The sequence below is a fragment of the Bos grunniens genome, chromosome 2 (genome assembly GCF_055505025.1).
Source record: "Bos grunniens cultivar Pamir isolate PY7600 chromosome 2, Bosgru_T2T1.0, whole genome shotgun sequence".
Lineage (NCBI taxonomy): Eukaryota > Metazoa > Chordata > Mammalia > Artiodactyla > Bovidae > Bos > Bos grunniens.
In genome coordinates, this window is record NC_141166.1 from 110719995 (window position 1) to 110744324 (window position 24330).

Here is a 24330-nt window from a genome sequence, read left to right on the forward strand (position 1 = left end):
GTAAAAGTCTCCCATCTTCTCATAATCATGGGTTATCGTAGGTCAAGGAGGCAGATACCAGGTCAAACAGGAGCTTTCGGTCCCTGCACATGCTCCGAGCCACCCCTGCCTTCTCCCAGTCCCATTATGATACCCACCAGAGTCTAAGTGTAGAGCTTTCCCTGCTAACTCAAGAAGCTGATAGGAAAATACTTTCCCACAAGGTTCCAAACTCTTCAAACCAATGACAAGCCCAAGGGCATTTTCTGGTTCCCCTTCTCCAGTATCCAGTTGGGCTAATCCCTGAAGCAGCAGCTGGGCGGAAACATAAACCAGTTGGGGCTTGAGGAGGGGGGCAGATTTTCTTGGAAAAAGAGAATGCGAGGGAGTGGTTCCTATTTTAAGTTGACCACATCAGTCTTTCGAAAGCTTTCTGCCCCAGTGCCACACTCCTAGGGACTTTGCACAGGAGATACAAGAGAGGCATCTTCGAGAACAGCTGTTCCTCACTGTTGAACCAGCAGCTGATAACGAGGTGAAGGACACCGACAAACCCTAACACTTAAAGGGCGTCAGGGTGGGTGTGGAGAGGTGTTCACCCTTGCGCCTCCCCTTGCACTGACCTTGGTATCCACAGGCAGACAAAGCCTAACACTTAAAGGGTGTCAGGGTGGGTGTGGTGAGGTGTTCACCCTTGTGCCTCCCCTTGCACTGTCCTTGGTATCCACAGGGTTCAGTGCATGTTTATTGAACTGAATTCATACATTTTAAAAATGAATGAACATATCCGATGATAAGTCAATCACACAAATAAGGCCTAGAAAACGGACCTTTTGTTATTACTGAAATTCAGTATCAGTGTAGCCAGGAAACTGAGAAGGGGGCTAAGACTGGCCAAGGGCCTTTTGGGGCGTCTGAGGTGTCAGTGGGGTTGATGTGTTATGTCCTGCTTTTGTCTGGTAGGTCATTGCTTGTGAGCAGCAGTATGACTCTTCCTATGACGCTCGCTGTGACGTCTGGTCCTTGGGGATCACAGCTATTGAACTGGGGGACGGAGATCCTCCCCTCTTTGACATGCATCCTGTGAAAACGCTCTTTAAGATTCCAAGGTAGGACACAAGATGGCGCTCTTGGCTCATTAGTGCTTTGTGAACGAGGCTCGTTAGGATAATAAATAGTTGGTAAACAGTTTCTCTCCAAACCTGTGAAAGCCTGATTGTAAAATGTATTTCTCTTTTAAGGGGGCCGGTTGGGGTGGGGGGAGGGGGTTGGCACGGGGGATGGGGGAATAGAGGGTTTCCTGAAAGACAACATATTCCAAAAATAATAGGAGTATGTTGTAACAATCGCATATTTTCAGTACTCCAATTTTTCTGAGATGTTGATTTTTTAGGCTTTGCACGGCAAGACTAAAAATACAGCTTTGGCTTAAGTACTCTGTCTAAATACTAGTGTTTTCTTTTTAAATTATATAATCATATCTGGTCTTTTTTTTTTCGGTTTGAATATTTCTCCAGTATTCTGAAAAATTTAGGGATGAAAAAAAAATGTGTACCAGCACTAAAAAATTTTAGAAAAATGTTACATCAGTCATGATTTTCTCTCTAACCCTTTATTTCTGTCTCAGTGGGAAATGGTGCTGAAAGAGGTCTGTTTGAAGGGTATTTAAATGCCAATATATTTTTTATTGTCTATATTCATTAAGGTTTTGTACAAGAGGCTTGTTGGTTGTCTTTCATCAGAATAGGGCTGATGTTTGGCGAGGCACTAGTTACAGAAAATGAAGCTATCTGGGAGCTCCATGCAGGCATGTTGCAGCTTGAAAGCTTTGTCCCTTTCATATTTCTCTTGCAAAGGAAGGCTCTGGCCGGCTGGGAGCCATTTAACTGCTTTAACAATACAAGTGTTAACCTTTCCTTATCTGCACAATCACACAGCTATCACAGCCTTTAAAAATTTCTCCTGATTGCAATTTGCATTTCTGATTAGGCCTATTTATATGCAGATGAGGCTCTGTGGCATTCATCACCGTAATGTTATGGTTTTATACCTAGTCCAGATGTGAACAACCACCCACCATTATTTCCAAAATGATTCCCAACCAAGTCAGAGTTGGTCTTTTTTACTTTTCCAAAGTATAAAAACAAGTCCAGATGATTAGGACAAAGCTCCTGGCTTTTTAAATGAGTAGTCTGATGAATGTTCAAAATAATGTAAGAATGCAGGACCCCAAAACAGTGTTGTGTAAAGTAATATGTCAGAAAATGATAGATGGTATCTGGAATAATTTATATGTGTGTTTTGATTTTTTACAAATGGCTTACTCTTTATTTACTGTAGCCACATAATTTCTCAATTACCAGAATTAAGGTGTGGTTTCTGATTAGCTTGGAGAGGGAAATGGCAACCCACTCCAGTATTCTTGCCTGGAGAATCCTACGGACAGAGGAGCCTGGTGGGCTACAGTCCATGGGGTCGCAGAGTCAGACACAACTGAGCGACCAACACTTTCACTTTTCTGATTAGCAAGACGTATGTACTTTTAATAGGCTATCATCTACTTGGGTATGTTTTCTGTCTTTTTTTGATGTGCATTTGTATACAGACCAAATGTTCAACAATTTCATAGGGTGATAAATATGAGGCAGCTTTGAAGTGTGTGTGCGTGTGCGTGGGTACACACACACGCGAATGTGCCTGTGTCCAACAGACCCTTTATCTCCAGTGACTCCTTAGTTTGCGTCTGTGCCCAGCCAAACCTCCGCTCTCTAATAACTTTTATACTCTCACTCCCCTCCGTCTTCTGGCTTGGGAGAAGCTTCCAGATCTGAAACACAAATAACCAAGCCTCCCATTGCTTGCCTCAGGACAGGGCAGACTTCAGGAACAGGTGAATTGCTAAAAAAGGATCTTAGGAGTGACACGGATCCTTATCCCAAAGTAGGTTGAAGCTTTCTCTCCTCCTGCTGTAACCACTGGCCCTCTCACCATCTCTTGGTTCCTGTGCAGCTGACGAATCAGGTTGAACTAGGGAACGTGAACGCTAGCTGGTTAGCCGGCCCTCAGTGTGATGACGTGTGCTCGGCACTTGCCTTTATCACAACCCTAATGGCCAGCTTGACATTTTTGGACAGGAAGGATGGAGGTTTTATTTTATTTTTTTAATGTAGCATGTTTATAATTACTGCATACTCACCAAGTTTTTTACTTAAAAAGTATCTTGTTAATTGGAAGTACACAATTTTCTTAGGAAGGATTGTAGATTGCCAAGTGTGTTTGTGTAAGTGTGTATGCTCATGTGTTTATCCTCTTAATCTTGGGTGGTAAAAACAGTATCCTTTCCTCAGAAAACTTCTTTGATGGAGAAATTTAATATTTACACATTTTAGATAGGCACTCAGGTTATCTACCTGTGTGTTTCATGGGGCTCTCTCTCATTCTACCTCAGCATTTCCTTTCCTAAAGCTAATGGCAAGTAATGACAAAAACCCTTTGAATCTATTTGGTTTCAGAATGTTTTTCTTCCTCGTTGGTTATGAGTGTTGTCGGTGTTCTGGAGCTCTCTTTAATTAAACAGTGAAGTCCATTGCAGAGTGCCCTTGGGGGCCAGGCTGCTGTGTGTGGCCTTTCTTACCTGCCTCTTGCCTACACCTTTCTCTGATTGGAAATAAATTGAGTAAATTACCAAGTAAGGGAAGAAAAGAAAACCTGCCCCGAGTCAGGGAAGGAGTGACTTTCGTGAGTGATAGAGGACTTGGGACTTAACACAGTGCTAGTTACATGTGAGGAGGGAGCCTCAGATGTCAACAGAACAGGTGATTATCGGGGTTCCCTAGGCTTTGTCAGAAAACAGGCGAGATCTGCCTAGCTGTGCTTGATTTGCCTGAACAGGGGTCTCCTGCTTTCCGCTCCCTGCCTCCACTCACCTCTCCCTTTCTTGTGACCTTCACTTTAGAAGATGACACGTGGGGTATTCGTGACCTGTCTCTGATCACGACATGACTCGCAATCTTTCCTTCACTGCAAACACACAGAAATTATCTGCTGATTGGCAGAGCAGCCACTGTTTGCTGAACTTGTCAGCATGTGTCATCTTGTCTAATGCCTTTGCTCCAAAAAAGTCACCCCTCTCTGACAGCCACTGCTGTCTGCTGCTATTTTTCTCCAGGAGTTAGAGGAGAGGAAAAGAAGGAAAACTGTTTCTCTAGGCATCAGTGGGTTCAACAACCTCTCTCTCACGATTCTCTCCTGAGGGCTCCTGTAGAATTCCAAAGGCTTAGAAGGATCTTGCAGATGACCTGGATAGATTTTTCACTTAGAATGAGCTCTACTTCATAGATGCATTTGCAAGAACCCATGGAGTTAGGAGAAATATACAATTACGTTCCTTGCTTGGCAACCAGGTATCTTTCCTTAGCTGGGAGTCTTTGGCTAATGACCTCTTTGACCTCCACAGATGGGGTCAGGGAGGCAGTGGGGACCAGCGTGGGTGGGTTTACTGGATGAGGACTAAGAGCCCTGTCACTGGCCAGTTTACTGGGGCCAGATAGCAGCTGAATCTCGAAGAAGGCAATGGCAACCCAGTCCAGTACTCTTGCCTGGAAAATCCCAAGGACGGAAGAGCCCTGTGGGCTGCAGTCCATGGGGTCGCTAGGAGTCAGACACAACTGAGTGGCTTCACTTTCACTTTTCACTTTCATGCATTGGAGAAGGAAATGGCAAGCCACTCCAGTGTTCTTGCCTGGAGACTCCCATGGATGGGGGAGCCTGGTGGGCTGCCATCTATGGGGTCATACAGAGTCAGACATGACTGAAGCGACTCAGCAGCAGCAGCAGCAGCAGCTGAATCTATGCGGAGTCTTACTGCACATTGACAGCTTCCATTGCATTCCTGTGGGAAAATGCAGAGTGCTTTTAAGATTCCCAGCAGAAATGTGCTTGTCTGAGAGTGGGTGGGACAGAATGGCTTGAACATTCCAGTCCCTGAAGCCAGTGACTTTTCCTTCCTAAAGAGGAGTTTTCCTCTAGTACACAATTTGGGAAAAGAACTCATGATAATTCCAATTTACATTCAGGCTTGTTTTCCTCACCAAATTTAGATTGTTCCAAATTATCCCCAAATATATTAGTTTCTGAGGGCTGCCACAACAAATTATTGCAAACCTGGTATCTTAACACGAGAGAAATGTATTCTCTCCCAGTTCTAGAAGCCAGATGTCCAAAATCAGGATGTCAGCAGAGCCCTGCTCCCTCTGCAGGCCCTAGAGGAGAATCCTTTCTGCCACTTCCAGATTCTTCGGCTCCTGGGGTTCCTTAGTTTGTGGCAGCGTCACTGCAATCTCTGCCTCCATTTTCACACGGCTTTCTTCACTGACTCTCTACGTATTTTTCTTTTCTGTCTGACTGGTGAGGACACTCATCATTGAATTTAGGCCTCATCCTAATTTAGGGTGATTTCATCTCAGAATCCTTGTCTGAGTTATATTCACATGCATGCGTCACTTAGTCGTGTCCAACTCTTTGTGACCCCATGGACTGCAGCCCACCAGGCTTCTCTGTCCATGGGATTATCCGGGCAAGAATGCTGGAGTGGGTAGCCATTTCCTCCTCCAGGGCATCTTCCTGATTCAGGGATCAAACCCACAGCTCCTGTGGCTTCTGCATTGGCAGGCAGATTTTTTACCACTGAGCCACCTGGAAAGCCCTAGCTTAGATTAATTGAGTGCCATCTATGTGGCAGGCACAGAGCTATGCAATTCACAAAAAGCAGATGTGTTCCGTTCCCACAGTGACCCTTGAGGTAGATGCTATCACCCCTTTATTCTAGAGGAGAAAACTGGAATTCCAGGGAGAAAGCCCTGCTCCCGCACCAGTGGAGGGAAAATGATTTGAATCTGTAAAGTTTGACTCCAAAGACCTCCCATTTTGCAACTGCTTTGAAAAGTTAAAGCCCTTTCTTCAGTTGTATTTATTTATTAATGGACTGTGATTTCAGCACTGAGGGGCCTGGAGTATAAAGAAATGAATGGGAGGGAACTGTTCTCAGAGCTTTCTGAGAGGGCTGTTCCTGGGTTATATATATTTAATTTGAATAAAATCATCCACTGGAAAAAAAAATGAAAATGATATCCCAGTCTTTAAGAAGCTTACAGTCTACCTTCCTTCTTCCATGCTCCCGTTTCAAACTGACAGAGGAAACCTGAGAGTTAGAATTTTATTAGCATCAATGTGTCAGTCAAGGAACTGAAGAACAGAAATCAAGTGTCATCACAGGGGAGCACAGCCCTCCTTGGTTCAGTGATTAATGATTCCCAAACCAGAAATCCCTCCCCTCTCCAAACTCCTCTTCAGGCAACTGCCTTTTAGTTTCTGATTTAGAACACTTAAGGACAGTGTTTGAACTAATGAATTGAAGAACATGTATTATATAAAAGCAGAGCAGCATTTCAGGTTGTCATTGTTGGTGCCCGGTCGTTCCCATCCCATTCCGTGCTCCTTGTAAAGCCTGTGCCTGCCGTGGCCATGAGGGCTGCTTCTGGTAGCATCTCCTCCCCTTCATTTTCCTCTTGTTTTTTCAGTAGGAAAGCCTCACTTTGGTTGTGGAGGAAACGGAAATCTGTTCCTGGCATCCTGCTTTGGAATGTATTTTCTCATGGAAACTTTTAAGTGGTTATTTGGGAGGAGGCAATAAAACAACGGAAGTTCTCACTCTTGGAGTATTATTAGACTCGTGGCCAGTTCGAGTTTTATAATTGAGTCTGAGGACAGCCTGTGTCTTAAACTTCATGCTTATGGGAAAAAATGCTTTCCATGCTCTAAACTATCCATTCACAAGAGTGCTTAGGAACACAGTCTGCTGGAAATTAGGGATGGACCATGCCCTCCAACCCAGGACTTCTCTAACTTGGTTCTTGCTAAGTCAGGCTTGGGCTGAGTGCTAGAAGTGCAAGATGAATAAGATAGGATTTTTTTTTTTTTTTTGCCTGAGAAGAACGTGGTTTTACATTCCATTCACTGCTCCATTCACTGGCAGAGGTAAAATGGGCAGAAGTCAAACAGCGGAAAAAAAAAAAAAAAGGCAAAGAGAAGGGACTGAGAAAGCAGGAGTCTATGTGACAGATTTCCTCAGGGTCTCAACGCCTACAGTTGACTCCTGTTCTGAAATACATTTCTTGGACTGAATTTTCATCTAACTTCATCGAATTTCCATCATTTTTAAAAGGTAAAGATTCCTTTTATTCTGACTTTCCTAATTCACAGGCCAGATTGTTCCCAATGGGCGGCAACCCGGCTCCTCAGCTGTGAGATGCTGTAGAGGCAGCAGGGAGTCCTGAGTCACCAGTAATTGTCTCAGTATTGTAGAATTGTCACAGGACATTTTCCCTTAGGGCTGTGAAATATAAGGAAAAGAAATTAAAACTAAACTATTGTTGGAATGTAATGACTTAGGGGGGTGGGTGTTTAACGGCACAGTAAGGCTGGGTTTACCCCGGGGGAACTTTGGTTTCTCTTCATCAACCCAAGTCACTTAGCTATTGGCTCTCTGAGCAACGAACCCTCACAATCCAGGCTTCACTCATAAAGCAAGAAGAGCTAGGAGAATTAGCATCATTTAGCATTTATTAAGTGCCTAAGAGCAAAAATAAGTTTAAAAATACTCCAATAGAAAAACAATAATCTTTTATGCCTCTTTTTCTTTCTTGGGAGATTTAGTCCCGTTTTAGTGGCTTGTGGCCCCTACCTCTCAGGATGTCTTGGGGGTGCCCTCCTTCCTGTATCCTCTCCATTACCTTGAGAACAGAGTAGCTGGAGGCAGCTGGCAGAAATGCCCCAAGAAGGCTTCCACTCTGTGGAACATGTTTCCAAACTCTTTTTTTAATTTGAGTTGAGCAGTTGGGGCTCTTAGTTCCTGTGGAGGTGCAGCTTGCTGCCCCTCCTGACTCCTGGCAGGCAGGGAAATTTCATCTTTGCAGGGTTTCATCTGGAGATCAGGTGGCAAAGCAGGAGCGTGCCTCCAGGGAGTGCTGGTCCCCATCCCTGTGGAGAGGAAGCCCACCTGGAGAGGAGGAAAAGGCTGGAGAATAAGAGGTGTTGACTTCGACTCTATCCAAGCTCTCTCCCTCCTGACTCTGATCTCATTATTTCGGCCCCAGTCACTTTGGCTAATTCCCACTTAGCTCCTAAATGGTGGAGAGATGGGCAAAGAGCGTAGGCAAGGCAACAGAACTTGAAATAGTACTGAAGGGTTTGCGGCACCCTCATTTCCTCTTGATTCTGGGAGGCAGGGCCGGGTGGGGGGGACAGGAGTAAATGTGAAGAATAGTTAGATAGACTGTCTTTACGGGTTGGCATAGTAGTAGGGCAGGGACAGCACAAGGATGAAAGTGGTAAAATGAAGGCTCATTACAGCTGCAGCTGTCCTTTCCTGAAAAGTCCTGAAATCAGGTGGGGCCAGGGTCATAAGAAAGAAAATATAGGGTAGTGGTCAAGCATTGATGTTTGTGTCAGTTATCTGCTGGTAGGTAACAAACCACCCTCAAGCTTAATTGTACAATCACTTATTAGTTCTCATAAGTCTGGGTTCTTGAGTGGCTGCTGGCTGGGCTTCCTCATGCTTCCTTCCTGTGGTCAGCTGGGGATTTGGTTGGGGGCTGGCTGGTCTAGGATGGCCTTGTCTAGGATGACTTGGCTCTGCTGCGTGTGTTTTCTCATCATCTAGCAGGCTGGCCAGGACTCTTCTCACACTGGTGATAGGGTTCCCGACATAGATACAGGGACGGGTAGAAAATTAGGCTGTGTTTACAATTCATTTACCCCAGTGTTCTGTAGTCAGCCTGCATGAGTTCAAATACCAGCTCTACTGCTTTCAAACTGTATGGACTTGACCAAGTCGCTTGTCTCTGCACCTCGGTTTCTTCCTCTATAAAATGGAGGTATGGCTGAGGCTGTATTAGCCTCATAGAGTTGTTGTGAGCAGTTAATGAATGTAAATTGCTCAGGACAGTATATAGAAAGCATTCGATTTTTGCTGGATGCTATCAAAGAACAAACCCTCAAAAGAGTATTTATATTGTGAGAAATTTGCTTTCTCTTGTAGCTCAGGAGTTGAAACCTTCTCTTCAAAAGGGCTACCTATGAGATCAATCATTTGAAAGTTTAGCTAATTGATTTATTGATGATTATATGGGAAATTGAGAATGAAGACTGATTTCTCAATAAATCTTTACTATCAATACTTCTACTGCCTCTGCCTAAGGGACTCTGCCGTGAGTATCCATTATTACAATTCCTTTGTTGACAGCCACGCTTCTAAGAGATATGGACCCCACCCCACCCCCACCCCGTCCCCATATATACCCATGAATGTGATGTCAGGACTGCCCCTTGGGAGCAGAGCAGGCCTTGGTCCCCTCTCTCATTATGTCTACAATGAGTGGCGATACTGTCATCCTCTGAGGACTGAGGCTGCAGGGCTTTCCCTTCCTCTCAGTTTCATCTTGGTGGCAGCTTTGTACTTGGCTGAGTTGTGTCATGGGGGCTTGGCTGCCTCCCTCTGCAGGTCCCTTTAACCCTCTTGGTAGGTACACCCTCCCCCCATGTTCTAGTAATTTCATGTCCCTAGGTAAAGGGACGATAATGAGAGCTCTGTCAAGACTGGGAATGATTTTTTTTTCCAGTCCAGACTGGAAAGCCTAAAAACATTGGCAATGGGAGACTGAAACCCAAGCCATGTGAAGGGATTGTAAGGAGAGCACTTCGTTGCTCCAGACGAGTTCAGGTTTCTCAGCTCAGAGGAGTGATACCCCAGGGACTGAGCAAATGAGACTGCCCACCTACTCACAGTGATCTTGGAAGAATTCTGGAGAACTGGAACAGTGTTCGAAGAGTGGAAAGGGAGAATGTACTTCACTTCTTCAAAAAAGTAAAGAAAGCAGGACCTGCAGACTACTACCTCGTGAGCTTGATTTTATGCTGGGCTAATTACTAAGGTTCTTCTTTTTTCTTTTAAATACGAATTTTAATTTTAAAATTTTAAATATGAATTCTTAGAAGAGAAATCTGTGATCATTATGAATTGGCTGGGTTCACTAAAAATGAGCCATGTCCAGCTAATGTTGTGGTTTGGTATTACTGCAAGACAAATGCAAATAGGGACTGTTTCAGACAGAATATATTTGGAATATTGCCCTTAGGTTAAAATCTATTGTGATGTTTTTGTGGCCAAGATGGAGAAACACAGGCTGGAGGATGGTAGTGGTGATGGATCACAGCCCAGGAAGGATGTATATATCGAGGAGCATGGGGTGATGCTGTCTGTGTCACCATGGTGGGAAGTCCTGGAGGCCTTGGGTAGGGCTCTCTGCTGACCTTCCTGTCTGCTGAATGTTTTAAAGTGTGTAACGAGTTGGAGGTCATTAGCCTATTGATCACATTCACGGAAGGGTAGCTGGTATGCCGAATGCCAGACTTGAAATTCCCCAAAGACCTCTGTCACCAAGAACAATGGGATTCTCTAACAAATAAGTAAACTTGGAAACTCTGATGAGCTATATAGACTGAGAGAGCCATGGCTTGAGAATGCGCGGGTGGAAAATGACCTTAGTTGGGGCATAAGTTCAGTAGGTCAAACAGTAGGACAGTCTTTCATGATTAACATGAGGCTTGAAAGTCAGAACAAACACCACCCCCACACTGGCTCCATCCCAATCAGAACTCCTTTGGAAGGATGGGCACCACACTCAAATTGCCACAAGAGAGTCCTACCCTGGCAGAACTCTAGCAGAGCTGAAGCTGGCGTTTCAAAGTGGGATTCAGACACTTGGTTCTGCTCCTGCTCTGTCACCAGTCCATCCTTTCACCTCTGGGGATGGGACACACCAATGGCACCAAACTTAAGCAGAATGCTTTGCACTCAGATAACAAGGCCCGTGTAAACTGTTTCCTTCAGCACCCTCCCTACGCTCCTTGGGTACCAATAGAGAGGAATGTACGTCGTCAACAACGGCAGGGCTGGAGCCATTCCCTAAGCAGCAAGTCTCACCCAGCACAGAGATCCTTAGTCCTAAAAACAGCTTAGAATCCCCTGGGAGCTTTGAAAAATACCAGTGCCTGGGCACCACCACCAGAGACTCCAATGTAATCAGTCTGGAGTCAAGCTCAGCATTTATATTAATATATAATGAATTTTACAAGTCTATACATTTGTAATAACATGCATACTGTTTGCATTTTAAAGTTCCCCCAGATGACTCTAAAGTGCACCCACAGTTGAGAAAAACTTGGCCCTGAAACAGCAATCAGACAGTTTCTCTTTATTTATATTTCAAAACTACAGTGTCTCTTCTGGTAATTCTGGTTCCTACCTTCCCCATCCCCACCTCATGGTTGAGAATCGAGAAATTAGAGATGATACAGATGGGAGTGTGCTGTTGTACATTATGAAGAATGTAAAATCAGGAACAATAAAAAGGATTTCAGCAGAATAGTCAGGAATGCCTGTCTGGGTTGAATTGTGGTATGTCTCCCGTTAAAAAGGTATGTTGAAGACCTAACCCCACTATACTGCAGAACTGACACTATTTGGACATCAGGTCATTGCAGGGGTAGTTAGCTGGATTAAGATGAGGTCGTAGTGGAGCGGAGTGGGTCCTTAATCCACTATGACTGGTGTCCTTAGAAGAGGAAAGAGTTTTGGACCTAGACACACACAGGCACGTGAAGACAGGAAGACTGCTGCACTGCCATAGGTCATGGGGCACCTAGGCCACTAGAAGCTGGAGAGCCCAGGGAGAATCTTTCCACAGGAAGGAAAGGAGCCTTTCCAGGGAGCCTGCCCCAGATGACACTTTGATTTTGGACTCCTGGCCTCCAGAACTGTGAGGGAATGAATTTCTGTTGTTTTAATCCATGTAGTCTGTGGTACTCTGTTATGGCAGCCTTGGGAAATAATCCAGCGATTTTATCTCCTTTGGAGCCTGTTGCTCCTGGAAGGCTGTGTACGGCATGATTATGGATGAGGGGATTGGGGTAGGAGGGAAATGGTAGCATAGAAAAGCCCTGGGGTTGGGGGTCCCAGGGATTAGATTGGCCAACCTTCCACTCCATCAACCCCCAGGTGGGATTTCTGTACAAATCATGCCTAGCAGGACTTAGATAGGACGTAGGTGCATGAGAGTTCCTCCTCTCCCTTGTTCTGGACCAGTGAGCCAAGACTTCCTTCCCCATCCAGCCCTACCTGGGCAGGGAAGAGCCGCTCCCTTCCACAACGCTCAGCATGGAGAACAGACCTCTGTATTTTTTCTCTGACTTCCTTCCAGACTCAGGATTTCTGGACGGAGCACAGAATAGAAGGAGATGGCTCTTGACCTTTGATATTTCCATCTTTGCATAAAGGGAACTGCATGGTACAATTCAAACTAGAGGCACTGTGAAGTAGCTGTGGCAGCCCCATCACATATCTGGGACAGGTATTGTGAGGTTGGTGAAGACGTCCCAGAAGACCCACATGTCTACCTTGGCTGGGCCAAGCACAGTGGAGCATGATCCAACGAGCAGCATCGTCTGCTTCCCATGTCCCAAAGGGCCTCCCTGCTGCACAGAGGGCAGATGGGCATCCCAAGCATGATGGCTGGTCCTGGCTGGGGGATACGGACATTGACTTCCAGGCTTCACCCAGGTTTTGTTCTTAACTCCACCTGTAGCTTGTGGCCAATTCAGAGAAAGGTGAGGAGGCGAGGGTCTCCTCCTGGACCAATGGCCTTATTGCTCCCTCTGCATACAAACTCTCAGCTGCTTATTTTGGCCTCGTATTCTTTGTGTGAACCCTGGCTCTGTTCTCTCGAGTCTTGGTCCCCTCCTACCCCTCTTTCTGTGCCATCTGTCCCTTGGGTTGGAAGCTCCACCATGATGTATTATTTGTCAGTCTTGATGGGTGTGGCCTCTCCTGCTACCTTTTCCCTGCAGTCCACCTCTAGCTCTGATGAAAATATCACTTTCTATTAATAGATGCCTTCCTTCTGGAAAAATGAGGGGATGGGAAGCCGGTGTTTGAAGGACTGAGAAGGGGTTTGAAATTAGTCATCTCTAGGATACCAAGTTACAGGGATTCTGCCTGATTTGGAAGTTTCTGGAAGTCATTCAGCATGTGTAGGATAATACTAATTTATATTTGTTTCTAATGTCTTCAGGCTCAACCCCATAATAACAAGATCTGGGGTTAATTTCCTATTCCTGCTATAACAAATTGACACTGATGTAAGTAGCTTAAAACAATGCAAATGTCTTATCTTACAGTTCTGAAAGTCAGATGTCTGAAATGGGTCTCATTGGACTAAAATCAAGGAGTCATCAGAGTTGAGTTCCATTCTGGAGGCTGTAGGGGAAAATTCATTATTTATTTGCTTTTCCAGCTTCTAGAGACTACCTGTACTCTTTGGTCCCTTCCTTCTCCATCTTCAAAGCCAGAAATGGCTGATCAAGGTCAATGCCTTGGCCTCATTATTTTGGTCAGTTTCTGGCCCTCCTCTCTTGACAGAGTAGCATCAAATCCCAAGAGTAACAGATTCTTCTGTTTTGATCATCATTCTTTTAAAAAATCCAAGGAGACAGAAATGAAACAAATCCTCCTTCCCACCTCCTCCAATTTCCTGCACTATTCTCCTGCCCCAAATTTAATCCTTCTGGCTGCGTCAGTTACTCAATAGACACTCTCATTTATGTAAACATACACTTAAGGGAGAAGAGGAATACAGGAATGTCCTGACTGTCCAGTGGTCTCTAGTGTGGGAAGTATACAGAACAACCTATTTGGGTGCAGAGAAGAAATAGTAAGACTTCTATACCTATGCATTTTAAATCTAGAAACCAAGAAACGAATTATGCTTTCCTATTGCTGACTCTGAAGATTGACACTAATGCCTTCACTCAGTCCAAATGCTGGATAGTCATTTCTGGTTTAATCTGCAGATGAATCATAAGGGAGCTCCATAGCCAAGAGGGTGAGAAGGGCCTACTTGGAGGTTCAGTTATAGAGTCCTAGGAAGCACTGATGGAGAAGGCAATGGCAATCCACTCTAGTACTCTTGCCTGGAAAATCCCATGGATGGAGGAGCCTGGTAGGGTGCAGTCCATTGGGTCTCGAAGAGTCAGACACGACTAAGCGACTTCACTTTCACTTTTCACTTTCATGCATTGGAGAAAGAAATGGCAACCCACTCCAGTGTTCTTGCCTAGAGAATCCCAGGGACGGTGGAGCCTGGTGGGCTTCTATCTATGGGGTCTCACATAATTGGACACGACTGAATCGACTTAGCAGCAGCAGCAGCAGGAAGCACTGAAGTTAAAGGGTGCCTCATTAAGTGGTAATATGGCAAATACCATCAAATGTCAACTAATTAAGCCTTCACAAAATGAACAAGTGGTTTTAAAAGGGTTCTGCAAAGAAACTCTGGATTGTATCTGATTCTACTAGGGCAAGCACATCTGAGCATCAGAAAAATTGCTGAGATGATGACCTTCTAGGACAGTCTTCATCAGCTGTGCCACGAAATCATTTTTTGAAATTCAAAATTACTATGAAGAGTATTTGAACTATCGATTTATATCCACTACTGTTAAGATAAATCTCCTCAGTGTATATTGAGCAAGAAGTTATTAATATGACACAATCAAACCTTTCTAGTTTAATTGCTGAATGTTCTGGGGATACTGTTAAAAAGCATTATTTCATCATCTTCATTTTTAAAATTTAGTAACACTTGCATGAAATTTATAAGAAAGGAAAGTTTTTATTAGAGGGTGCACTCAAAAATTTCTTACTGATAAAATATACATTCAAAAATACTTAGAGACCACTCTTAGACCAGTAGCTTTGGGCTCTAGTTCAACCATTGTAAATCGTGCTTCTGCAATTGTTTGTCATTCACAATTCACATCTACTGTCTTATATGTAATTTCTTTGAATTGCCACTGTAATTCTGATAGGTAGGGTTTTTGCCATTTTAGAGTTGAGGATTCACAGCTCAAAAGAGTTATGGTTTGCTTCAAGACACACAGTTAATAGAAGCTAATAGGTAGCAGGGGACGAGCTTCAAGGGGTCTGTAAATGAGCCAAGATTGAATGCAAAATGGGCCAGTTTTAGAAAAATGGTTGTCATGAGTGGAATTGTGTTCCTTAAAACTTGTATTGAGGTCCTAACCTTCCATGCCTCAGAATGTGACCTTATTTGGAAATATGGTCTTAACAGAGGTATTTGAGTTAAAATATAAGCAATCCAGTTGGTAGTACTGTGTTATGGCAACCCTAGAAAACTAATACAATGGTCCATAGCTCTGAAAATGGTACAGGACCCTAAAATATTTACAACCACTGATATAATTCAGTGCAACCATGAGCAGCCCAGAGGCTGAGAGTGACTTTTCCTAGGTGATATGGCTGAGTCTCATACATTCTGACTCTTCAGTTCAAGGTCAAGGTCACGAGGGGTGAATATAGAGAAATTGGCCTGTCTCCTTCATCACTAGAATTGCTGTTGGTCCTGCCTTGGTGGTCTGCCTCTACCTGCCACGGCTCACTATTCTGTCAGTGACTTTAAAGCAACAGGTCGAAAGTGTGTTTTGTCTTTGCCTTGATGATGATCTTCTTTTCTGGAGCTCATAGTCTTCCTTCTACTACCCCACTTTGTGAAAGTTGCTCAATTGTGTCTGACTGTTTGAAAACCCATGGACTACACAGTCCATGGAATTCTCCAGGCCAGAATACTGGAGTGGGTAGCCTTTCCCTTCTCCAGGGGATCTTCCCAACCCAGGGATCAAACCCAGGTCTCCCGCATTGCAGGCGGGTTCTTTACCAACTGAACTATCAGAGAAGTCCCTGCCTTTACTTCCTTCCAACACTTCACATTTGGTGCTTCCTAGTCTATCAGAAAGAAAATAACCCCAACTATAACTAAATTTGTATATCATCAGGGACATGGTTCATTGGCTTAGCTCTCTAACTGGAAAGGGGTGGGGAAAAAAAATCAGTGCATCTGGAACAAATTTACAAGAAAAGAATGACACCTGGGTAAAAAAATGTTTGCCAGATGAACTTGGCAAAATGTAAGAGTTTGCCAGTTAAAACTAGGAGCCTGTATGTGAATAGTGACCTACTTACAAATGGACTGTAAATTGATGCTTAAAATTAATTTCTTGAATCACCTGATCAATATTCATCAGGCATACACTGTAATCAGGCACTGTGTCAGGCACAGCAGTGAACAAAACTAATTTCCTGTTCTCATGGAGTTTTTATTTTAGGCGGGGGGAGAAACAGTAAACAAATACATAATATACTGGGTGGTGACAGGGACCAGGGGAGGAGAGAGTGACGGCTGGGGTGGGATTTGCTATTATATATAAGGTGCTGATCAATGCAAAGAAATGGAGGAAAACAATAGAATGGGAAAGTCTAGAGATCTCTTCAAGAAACTTAGAGATACCAAGGGAACATTTCATGCAAAGATGGGCTCGATAAAGGACAGAAATGGTATGGAACTAACAGAAGCAGAAGATATTAAGAAGAGGTGGCAAAAATACACAGAAGAACTGTACAAAAAAGATCTTCATGCCCAAAATAATCACGATGGTGTGATCACTCACCTAGAGCCAGACATCCTGGAATGTGAAGTCAAGTGGGCCTTAGAAAGCATCACTACAAACAAAGCTAGTGGAAGTGATGGAATTCCAGTTGAGCTCTTTCAAATCCTGAAAGATGATGCTGTGAAAGTGCTGCACTCAACATGCCAGCAAATTTGGAAAACTCAGCAATGGCCACAGGACTGGAAAAGGTCAGTTTTCATTCCAATCCCAAAGAAAGGCAATGCCAAAGAATGCTCAAACTACCGCACAATTGCACTCATCTCACACGCTAGTAAAGTAATGCTCAAAATTCTCCAAGCCAGGCTTCAGCAATACATGAACTGTGAACTTCCAGATGTTCAAGCTGAATTTAGAAAAGGCAGAGGAACCAGAGATCAAATTGCCAACATCCACTGGATCATCGAAAAAGCCAGAGAGTTCCAGAAAAACATCTATTTCTGCTTTATTAACTATGCCAAAGCCTTTGACTGTGTGGATCACAATAAACTGTGGAAAATTCTAAAAGAGATGGGAATACCAGACCACCTGACCTGCCTCCTGAGAAATCTGTATGCAGATCAAGAAGCAACAGTTAGAACTGGACATAGAATAACAGATTGGTTCCAAATCAGGAAAGGAGTACGTCAAGGCTGTATATTGTCACCCTGCTTATTTAACTTATATGCAAAGTATATCATGAGAAACACTGGGCTGAAAGAAGCACAAGCTGGAATCAAGATTGCTGGGAGAAATATCAATAACCTCAGATATGCAGATGACACCACCCTTATGGCAGAAAGTGAAGAACTAAAGAGCCTCTTGATGAAAGTGAAAGAGGAGACTGAAAAAGTTGGCTTGAAACTCAACATTCAGAAAACTAAGATCATGACATCTGGTCCCATCACTTTATGGCAAATCGATGGGGAAACAATGGAAACAGTGACTGACTTTATGTTTTGGGGTTCCAAAATCACTGCAGATGGTGACTTCAGCCATGAAATTAAAAGATGCTTGCTCCTTGGAAGAACAGTTATGACCAACCTAGACAGTATATTAAAAAGCACAGACATTACTTTGCCAACAAAGGTCTGTCCAGTTAAAGCTATGGTTTTTCCAGTAGTCATGTATGCATGTGAGAGTTGGATATAAAGAAAGCTGAGCACCAAAGAATTGATGCTTTTGAACTGTGGTGTTGGAGAAGACTCTTGAGAGTCCCTTGGACTGCAAGGAGATCAAACCATCCTTCTTAAAGGAAATCAGTCCTGAATGTTGATTGGAAGGACTGATGCTGAAGCTGAAACTCCAATCCTTTGGCCACCTGATGTGAAGAACTGACTCATTTGAAAAGACCCTGATGCTGGGAAAGATTGAAGGCAGGAGAAATAGGGGACAACAGAGGATGAGATAGTTGGATGGCATCACCGACTCAATGGACGTGAGTATGAGTAATTCTAGGAGTTGGCTATGCACAGGAAGGCCTAGTGTGCTGCAGTCCATGGGGTTGCAGAGTCAGACACGACTGAGCTACTAAACTGAACTGTACTGATAAAGTGCTGAAAAACAGCCTCTCTGATAAGGTAGAGGGAAGAGTTTAAAAGGAGTGAGGGAGCAAGTCATGCCTAGGGAAAAAGTAAAGGCGAAGTTCCTGAGGTAGGAAGCCGGGAGACGCATTTTGCGTAGGAAGGAAGCCAACTGAGCACAATGAGAGTGAGAGGGAGGTGGGAAGGGAGGAGATGATGTAGAGAGGGAGAGAGTTGGGGACAGATCATGCGGAGCCTTGTAGGCTACTGCAGTGGTTTTGAATTCTTTTATGAATGAGATGGAAAGCCATTAGAGTTTGAGGTAGAGAAGATACATGAAATGACTTTTGTTTACAGAAATCTTCTGGATAGTATATGGAGAATGGAATGTTAGGGAAGGAAGGAGGTAGGAGTTCAGGTAGAGAAACAAGGAAGGTAAGGGTGTCTTACCTGTAATAACTCAGGTAAGGGAGAATGGTACCTGGGACCAAAGTGCAGGTGGTGAGAAGTAGGTGGATTATGGATATAATTTGAAGGTGGAGTTGTAAGGATTGCTGATGGATTAGATGTAAGACATGAGAAAAAATGAGGAGATAGTGAAAATCTCAAAGTAGCTGGCTGGAGAAACTGGAAAACAGGTTACTTCCTGAGGTGCAGATGGTTGTGGGAAGAGCTGATTTGGTGAGCAGGGGTGAGGAGTCAAGAATTAAGAGTTCTGTTTCAGACACTGTTTGAAACGCAGATTTGTCATCCAAGTAGAGCTATTGAGCAAGCAGTGAGAAGCAGGACTCTGGAGCTCTGTGGAGACATCTGGTCTGATGTCATCAGATGGGAGTCATCAGAATACATTTGATTTTTAATATCACAGGTCTCATAGACATTACCTAGGCAGTCCCTCCATGCTTGTGTTCATGTCCGACTCTTTGTGACCCTTTGAATTATAGCCTGCCAGGCTCCTCACTCCATGGGATTTTCCAGACAAGAATATTGAGGTGGGTTGCCATTTCCTCTTCCAGGGGATCTTCCTGACCTAGGAATCAAGCCCATGTCTCCTGTGTTTTCTGCATTGCTGGTGGATTCTTTACCAGTGGGTATAGATAAAGAAGGTACGAGGTCCTGAAGGTGACTCCAACACTTAGAGATGGGAAAGACGCAGAGAAACCAGGAAAGGGGTTTGACAAGGAATGGCACTGAGACAAGAGGGGGACTAAAAGAGGGTGATTTCCAGAAACCAGAGAAGGAAGGGTTAGGGGAGAGGATGATCAAGATGTATAAAGTGCTCATGAGTCAAGTAAGATACTGGTTGAGAACTGCCTATTGAATCTGATGACATGGAGGAAACCATGACCCAGTCAAGAGCTGTTTCGATGGAGTTATGGGGATAAAAACCAAAGTGGAGTAGAGTCTCAGACGATATCAATATTCTGTTTCTTGAGCAGGGTAGTGGTTACACTAGTGTTAGATTATACATGATATATTACATAATAAAACATTTCATAAATGGAAGGGAAGTTGAGATAGTGATTATAGACAACTCTTTTGATAAGTTAGCTCTAAAGGGAGCAGGAAAAATGAGCTGGTAACTGAAGAAGGAGATAAAGGATACGTTTTCTAAATTTCAGTGGTCATTTGTATCTGTGAGTGTTATAAATAGGGCATTCCAGTATGCACACATGAGACTGTGGTGTGCAGTATGTGCACAATGTGGTCTTTCATTACAAAGTGTATGCAGTATGAAAAATACTTTCTAGAGAAACGTGCCTGGTTGTGGCTGGTGCTATTAAATATAGCATTGTTGCATCCCACCTGGGATGATTTGATAATCTTGGTTGTTAATCTGTATCTTTGGGGTTGAGAATAAAAATGTAAGAATAAAATAGATTTGGCAGGTTTAATCAGAGCTTGAAATTAAAGACAAAAGTGTTTGGGATACCATCAATTAACTATTAGTATATAAGCACCTACAATGTGTGAAGGATTGCTCAAACCTGTGGAAATGCATTGATCAGCCAGGAAGAGCATTTGCCCTCAGTTCAGTTCAGTTCAGTAGTTCAGTCATGTCCAACTCTTTGCAACCCCATGAAATGCAGCATGCCAGGCTTCCCTGTTCATCACCAACTCCTGGAATTTACTCAAACTCATGTCCATCAAGTTGGTGATGCCATCCAACCATCTCATCCTCTGTTGTCCCCTTCTCCACCCACCTTCAATCTTTCCCAGCATGAGGGTCTTTTCAAATGAGTCAGTTCTTCACATCAGGTGGCCAAAGGATTGGAGTTTCAGCTTCAGCATCAGTCCTTCCAATCAACATTCAGGACTGATTTCCTTTAGGATTGATTGGTTTGATCCCCTTGCAGTCCAAGGGACTCTCAAGAGTCTTCTCCAACACCACAGTTCAAAAGTATCAATTCTTTGGTGCTCAGCTTTCTTTATAGTCCAACTCTCACATGCATACATGACTACTAGAAAAACCATAGCTTTAACTAGACAGACCTTTGTTGGCAAAGTAATGTCTCTGCTTTTTAATATGCTGTCTAGGTTGGTCATAACTTTTCTTCCAAGGAGCAAGCATCTTTTAATTTCATGGCTGAAGTCACCATCTGCAGTCATTTTGGAGCCCCCAAAAATAAAGTCTGTCATTGTTTGCATTGTTTCCCCATCTATTTGCCATAAAGTGATGGGACCAGATGCCATGATCTTAGTTTTCTGAATGTTGAGTTTCAAGCCAACTTTTTCAGTCTCCTCTTTCACTTTCATCAAGAGGCTCTTTAGTTCTTCTTCACTTTCTGCCATAAGGGTGGTGTCATCTGCATATCTGAGGTTATTGATATTTCTCCCAGCAACCTTGATTCCAGTTTGTGCTACATCCAGCCCAGCATTTCTCATGATATTCTCTGCATATAAGTTAAATAAGCAGGGTGACAATATACAGCCTTGACATGGCCCTCGGGAGCTCACAATCTATTTAAAACTCCCTCATGTTAGGAATCGGAGAAGGCAATGGCAATCAACTCCAGTACTATTGCCTGGAAAACCCCATGGATGGAGGAGCCTGGTAGGCTTCAGTCCATGACGTCGCTAAGAGTTGGACACAACTGAGTGACTTCACTTTCATGTTAGGAAAGGCTTCCTTGGTGGCTCAGCTGGTAAAGAAACTGCCTGCCAATGCAGGAAACACAAGAGACTGGTAGGGAAGGTCCCCTGGAGAAGGAAATTGCAACCCATCTAGTTTTCTTGCATGGGAAATTCCATAGACAGAGGAACCTGGTGGGCTACAGTCTGTGGGGTTGCCGAGAGTCAGCCACAACTGAGTGCATGCACACACACACACATGTAAGGAAGAGAACACCTAAGGCAGATGGAGGGAGGGTGTAAAGGGTATGGAGATGATTTTGACTGAGGAGACCTAGGGAGGGCTGGATTTGTACATCTGTGATGGATGGATGAAGTGCTACTTCAGAAGCAAAGTGACAGCATGAGCAGAGGAAACACAGTGCAAAAGTGGGTCCAGGTCAAGAGTTGTGAGCATGAAAGATGGGACTAGAAAGTGACTGGAGAATCCTGTGCTCAGGGTCTTGATGGCTATTTTGAGTGGTTTGTTGGGACTGCAGAGAACTGGGAAGCCATTGCCTTTAGGAAAACAGTGACAAGTATGTCCCCTGTTTTAGAAAGATACCTCTAGAGACAGAGTAAGGATGAACTGGAGAAAATAGGGGTAAGGAGGGCATGCAGAGGCTGTGCCAGGGACAAGCAAGTCAGCGCAAGACAAGGAGAGAGGCGAGGGGGCAAGGGCAGGTGTCAGAACTTGCTGATGCTTGTGGCGCATTGTCGGCAGGTAGAAATCAAGGCTGATCCTTCCCCAGGCATGCTTCCCTCAGTCATGCGCTGAGGCCTCCCTATTAATCTGAGGGTTCCTGTCAGAAGCCTGAACCCAGGCTTTTCCCATGTCAAGTTCTCGCACTTGCATCCATCTTTACTTACTCCTTTGTGTATTAGCGTCAAGTTGTGTATTTGATTCTCTCTCTGATTGGCTATTTGAGGGATAGGACTACAACTTTCTAAATCTTTATATCTGTCATAGCACCTGGGACCAAATTATATGCATACTATGTGTTCAGGCTTTTTTTTTTAATAAAATAACTTTGAGGTAACTGAGTGTGTAGATGTATCATCAAATAAGTCTGAAAATAGAAATTTGTTCAAGGAAAGTAGGAGAAAGTGAATATTAGAGAGGCCAAGTGGCAGAGGCTTTTATATCAGACTTCTTTGGTTATTTATTGCTATGTAACAATCAACTCTAATACTTAGTTGGCTGAATGCCTAGTGGCTTGAATAACAGTTGATGATGTATCATGATTCTGTGGGTCAGGAATTCAGGTGGGACTTGGGTAGGTAGGTTTTTTGCTCCACATAGTGAGAGTCAGCTGGAGCATTGGCTCAACTGCTGCATTCGGCTAGCAGTTGACTAGGCCAGAAGGATCAGAGGAGTCTTTCTTCACTTACATGCCTTGGGCTCCTACATGGCCTCCTCTATCCACCAGCTGCCTCACAGCGTGGCAGTCTCGTCTTGGGGTTGTCAGACTTCCCGCGTGGTGACCAAGTTCCCAGTGCATGAAAGGATATCTGCAGATCTTATAAGGCCCTGCCATGGAAGTTGCACACATCCCTTCTGCCACATTCTGTGGGTCAGAACAAATCACAGCACCAACCCAGATTCAAGGGGAGGAAAATAGACTCTACCTGAGAGAGGACTGGCAGAGAGTTTGCAGCCATCTCTAATCCACCACACACATTCCTGAATTTGAATCCTGGATCCTCCACTGATGGTAGTGTGCTTTGGGGTAAGTTATGTGAACTCCCTTAGCTGAGATAATATCAGTGTTATTGGATGCTAACATTGGAAGAGCTAAGGAGAGATGATATGGCAAAGTGCCCTGGCATGTGGTAAGTGAAAGTGAAGTCGCTTAGTCATGTCCGAATCTTTGCGACCCCGTGGACTGTAGCCCACCAGGTTCCTCCGTCCATGGGATTCTCCAGGCAAGAATACTGGAGTGGGTTGTGGTAAGTGCTCAATAAATAATAGCTATTATTATTACTACTGTCACATGCACTTAGAGGATAAATACAATGAAAATAGAGAAGAGGATGTCTGTTGAATTTGACATTTAAGAAACTTTTGATGACTGCCTGAGTTTGGGAGAGAGCAGAAGCAAGGTGATTAGCAAAAGCCAGTGGCAGAAATTAAGCTGTAAGTGAATTTGAGGGCAGTGAGCACAGCTTGGCAGTGAAGGGGGAAATAAAGTGAAAGGGACTGTCATGTGGGAAAATCAGGTTAAACAGAAGGGCAGGAAGAGAGGTGGATGATGCCATGTGAGAGGAGATAATTGATGAGGGCAGGGCTTTTAAAAGGCTTCTTAACATTTTACAGATTCATATTTAGAATGCTGTGATTATGAACCAGAAAGCTGTTGAGGTTGGCTTTCATAACAGGACTCCATCTCTTTAACTTTTCTTGCCTCCTGATACAGAGGTCTCTTGTCCTCTCGCCTTTCAAAGTTGGAGACAGTGGTTGGAGACAAACACTTAAAGAATTTGAAGCTCTTCTAGATTTTTAAGGCTTGGCCTTAATTTCAGAGTACTGTGAAATTTTGCCTATAAATCACACCACTGGAGTTTCCAAAGCTCTGAAAAGATTCATGCATTCCAAAAAGATTCTAAAAGAAAGCACTTTCCTGCATAATTTGGAAGGTAAATGTGATTAAAAAAAAAAAAAAAGCCCTACATCATAGGTGAATTTGGAGTAATTATAGTGTAGTTGGGCCAAAATCAGCAAATTAGAGTCATTAGGAACAGAGCCAGAGCCCCCAGGTCCCCAGGCCAAGGTGTGGGTAGTCACAAGCAGGAGGCAGGCAAGGGCAGGCCAAGCAGGAGCCAGGACACAAAGTGAAGGAGCTGCGAGGTCAGAGATCTCCCAACAAGGGGTTTCAGGGTAAAGAGATAACCAGGGAGTTAAAGTACTTTAGTCTTCTGAATTATGGCCCAGGTAATGCCAGATTTCGGCTTGAAGAAAATCTGTGACTCTGCTGAGGGCTTACTTTTAGCGTCCACCCTTGTACCTTGATCTCTCTCTCCTCTCTAGTTAGATACCCATCTCTTCATCACGTGGCTATTCCAAAAAGTATTTAAGAAAACGCAGACTTTGTAACAAGATGAA

The 24330-nt window shown here is 43.9% G+C and overlaps 1 protein-coding gene and 1 long non-coding RNA gene across 5 annotated transcripts in view; one reads left to right on the top strand and one right to left on the bottom strand.

The window, feature by feature from the left end:
* Nucleotides 1-24330, top strand: part of MYO3B (myosin IIIB) — a 519880-nt gene that overhangs the window by 122824 nt on the left and 372726 nt on the right. For all 4 annotated transcript variants that reach the window (XR_015147500.1, XR_015147505.1, XM_086357182.1 and 1 more), the window contains exon 7: nt 943-1088. Coding sequence is in view for 2 of the 4 variants with exons in the window: in XM_086357182.1 (XP_086213308.1) it covers nt 943-1088 (146 nt within the window). In the remaining 2 variants the exon portion in view is untranslated. The remainder of the gene's footprint in view (nt 1-942; nt 1089-24330) is intronic.
* LOC147378510 (uncharacterized) lies at nt 7192-8053 on the bottom strand. The gene is made up of 2 exons (XR_015147566.1): nt 7770-8053; nt 7192-7369 (listed from the first exon to the last, which is right to left on the bottom strand). It is a non-coding gene; the product is annotated as an uncharacterized LOC147378510 (long non-coding RNA).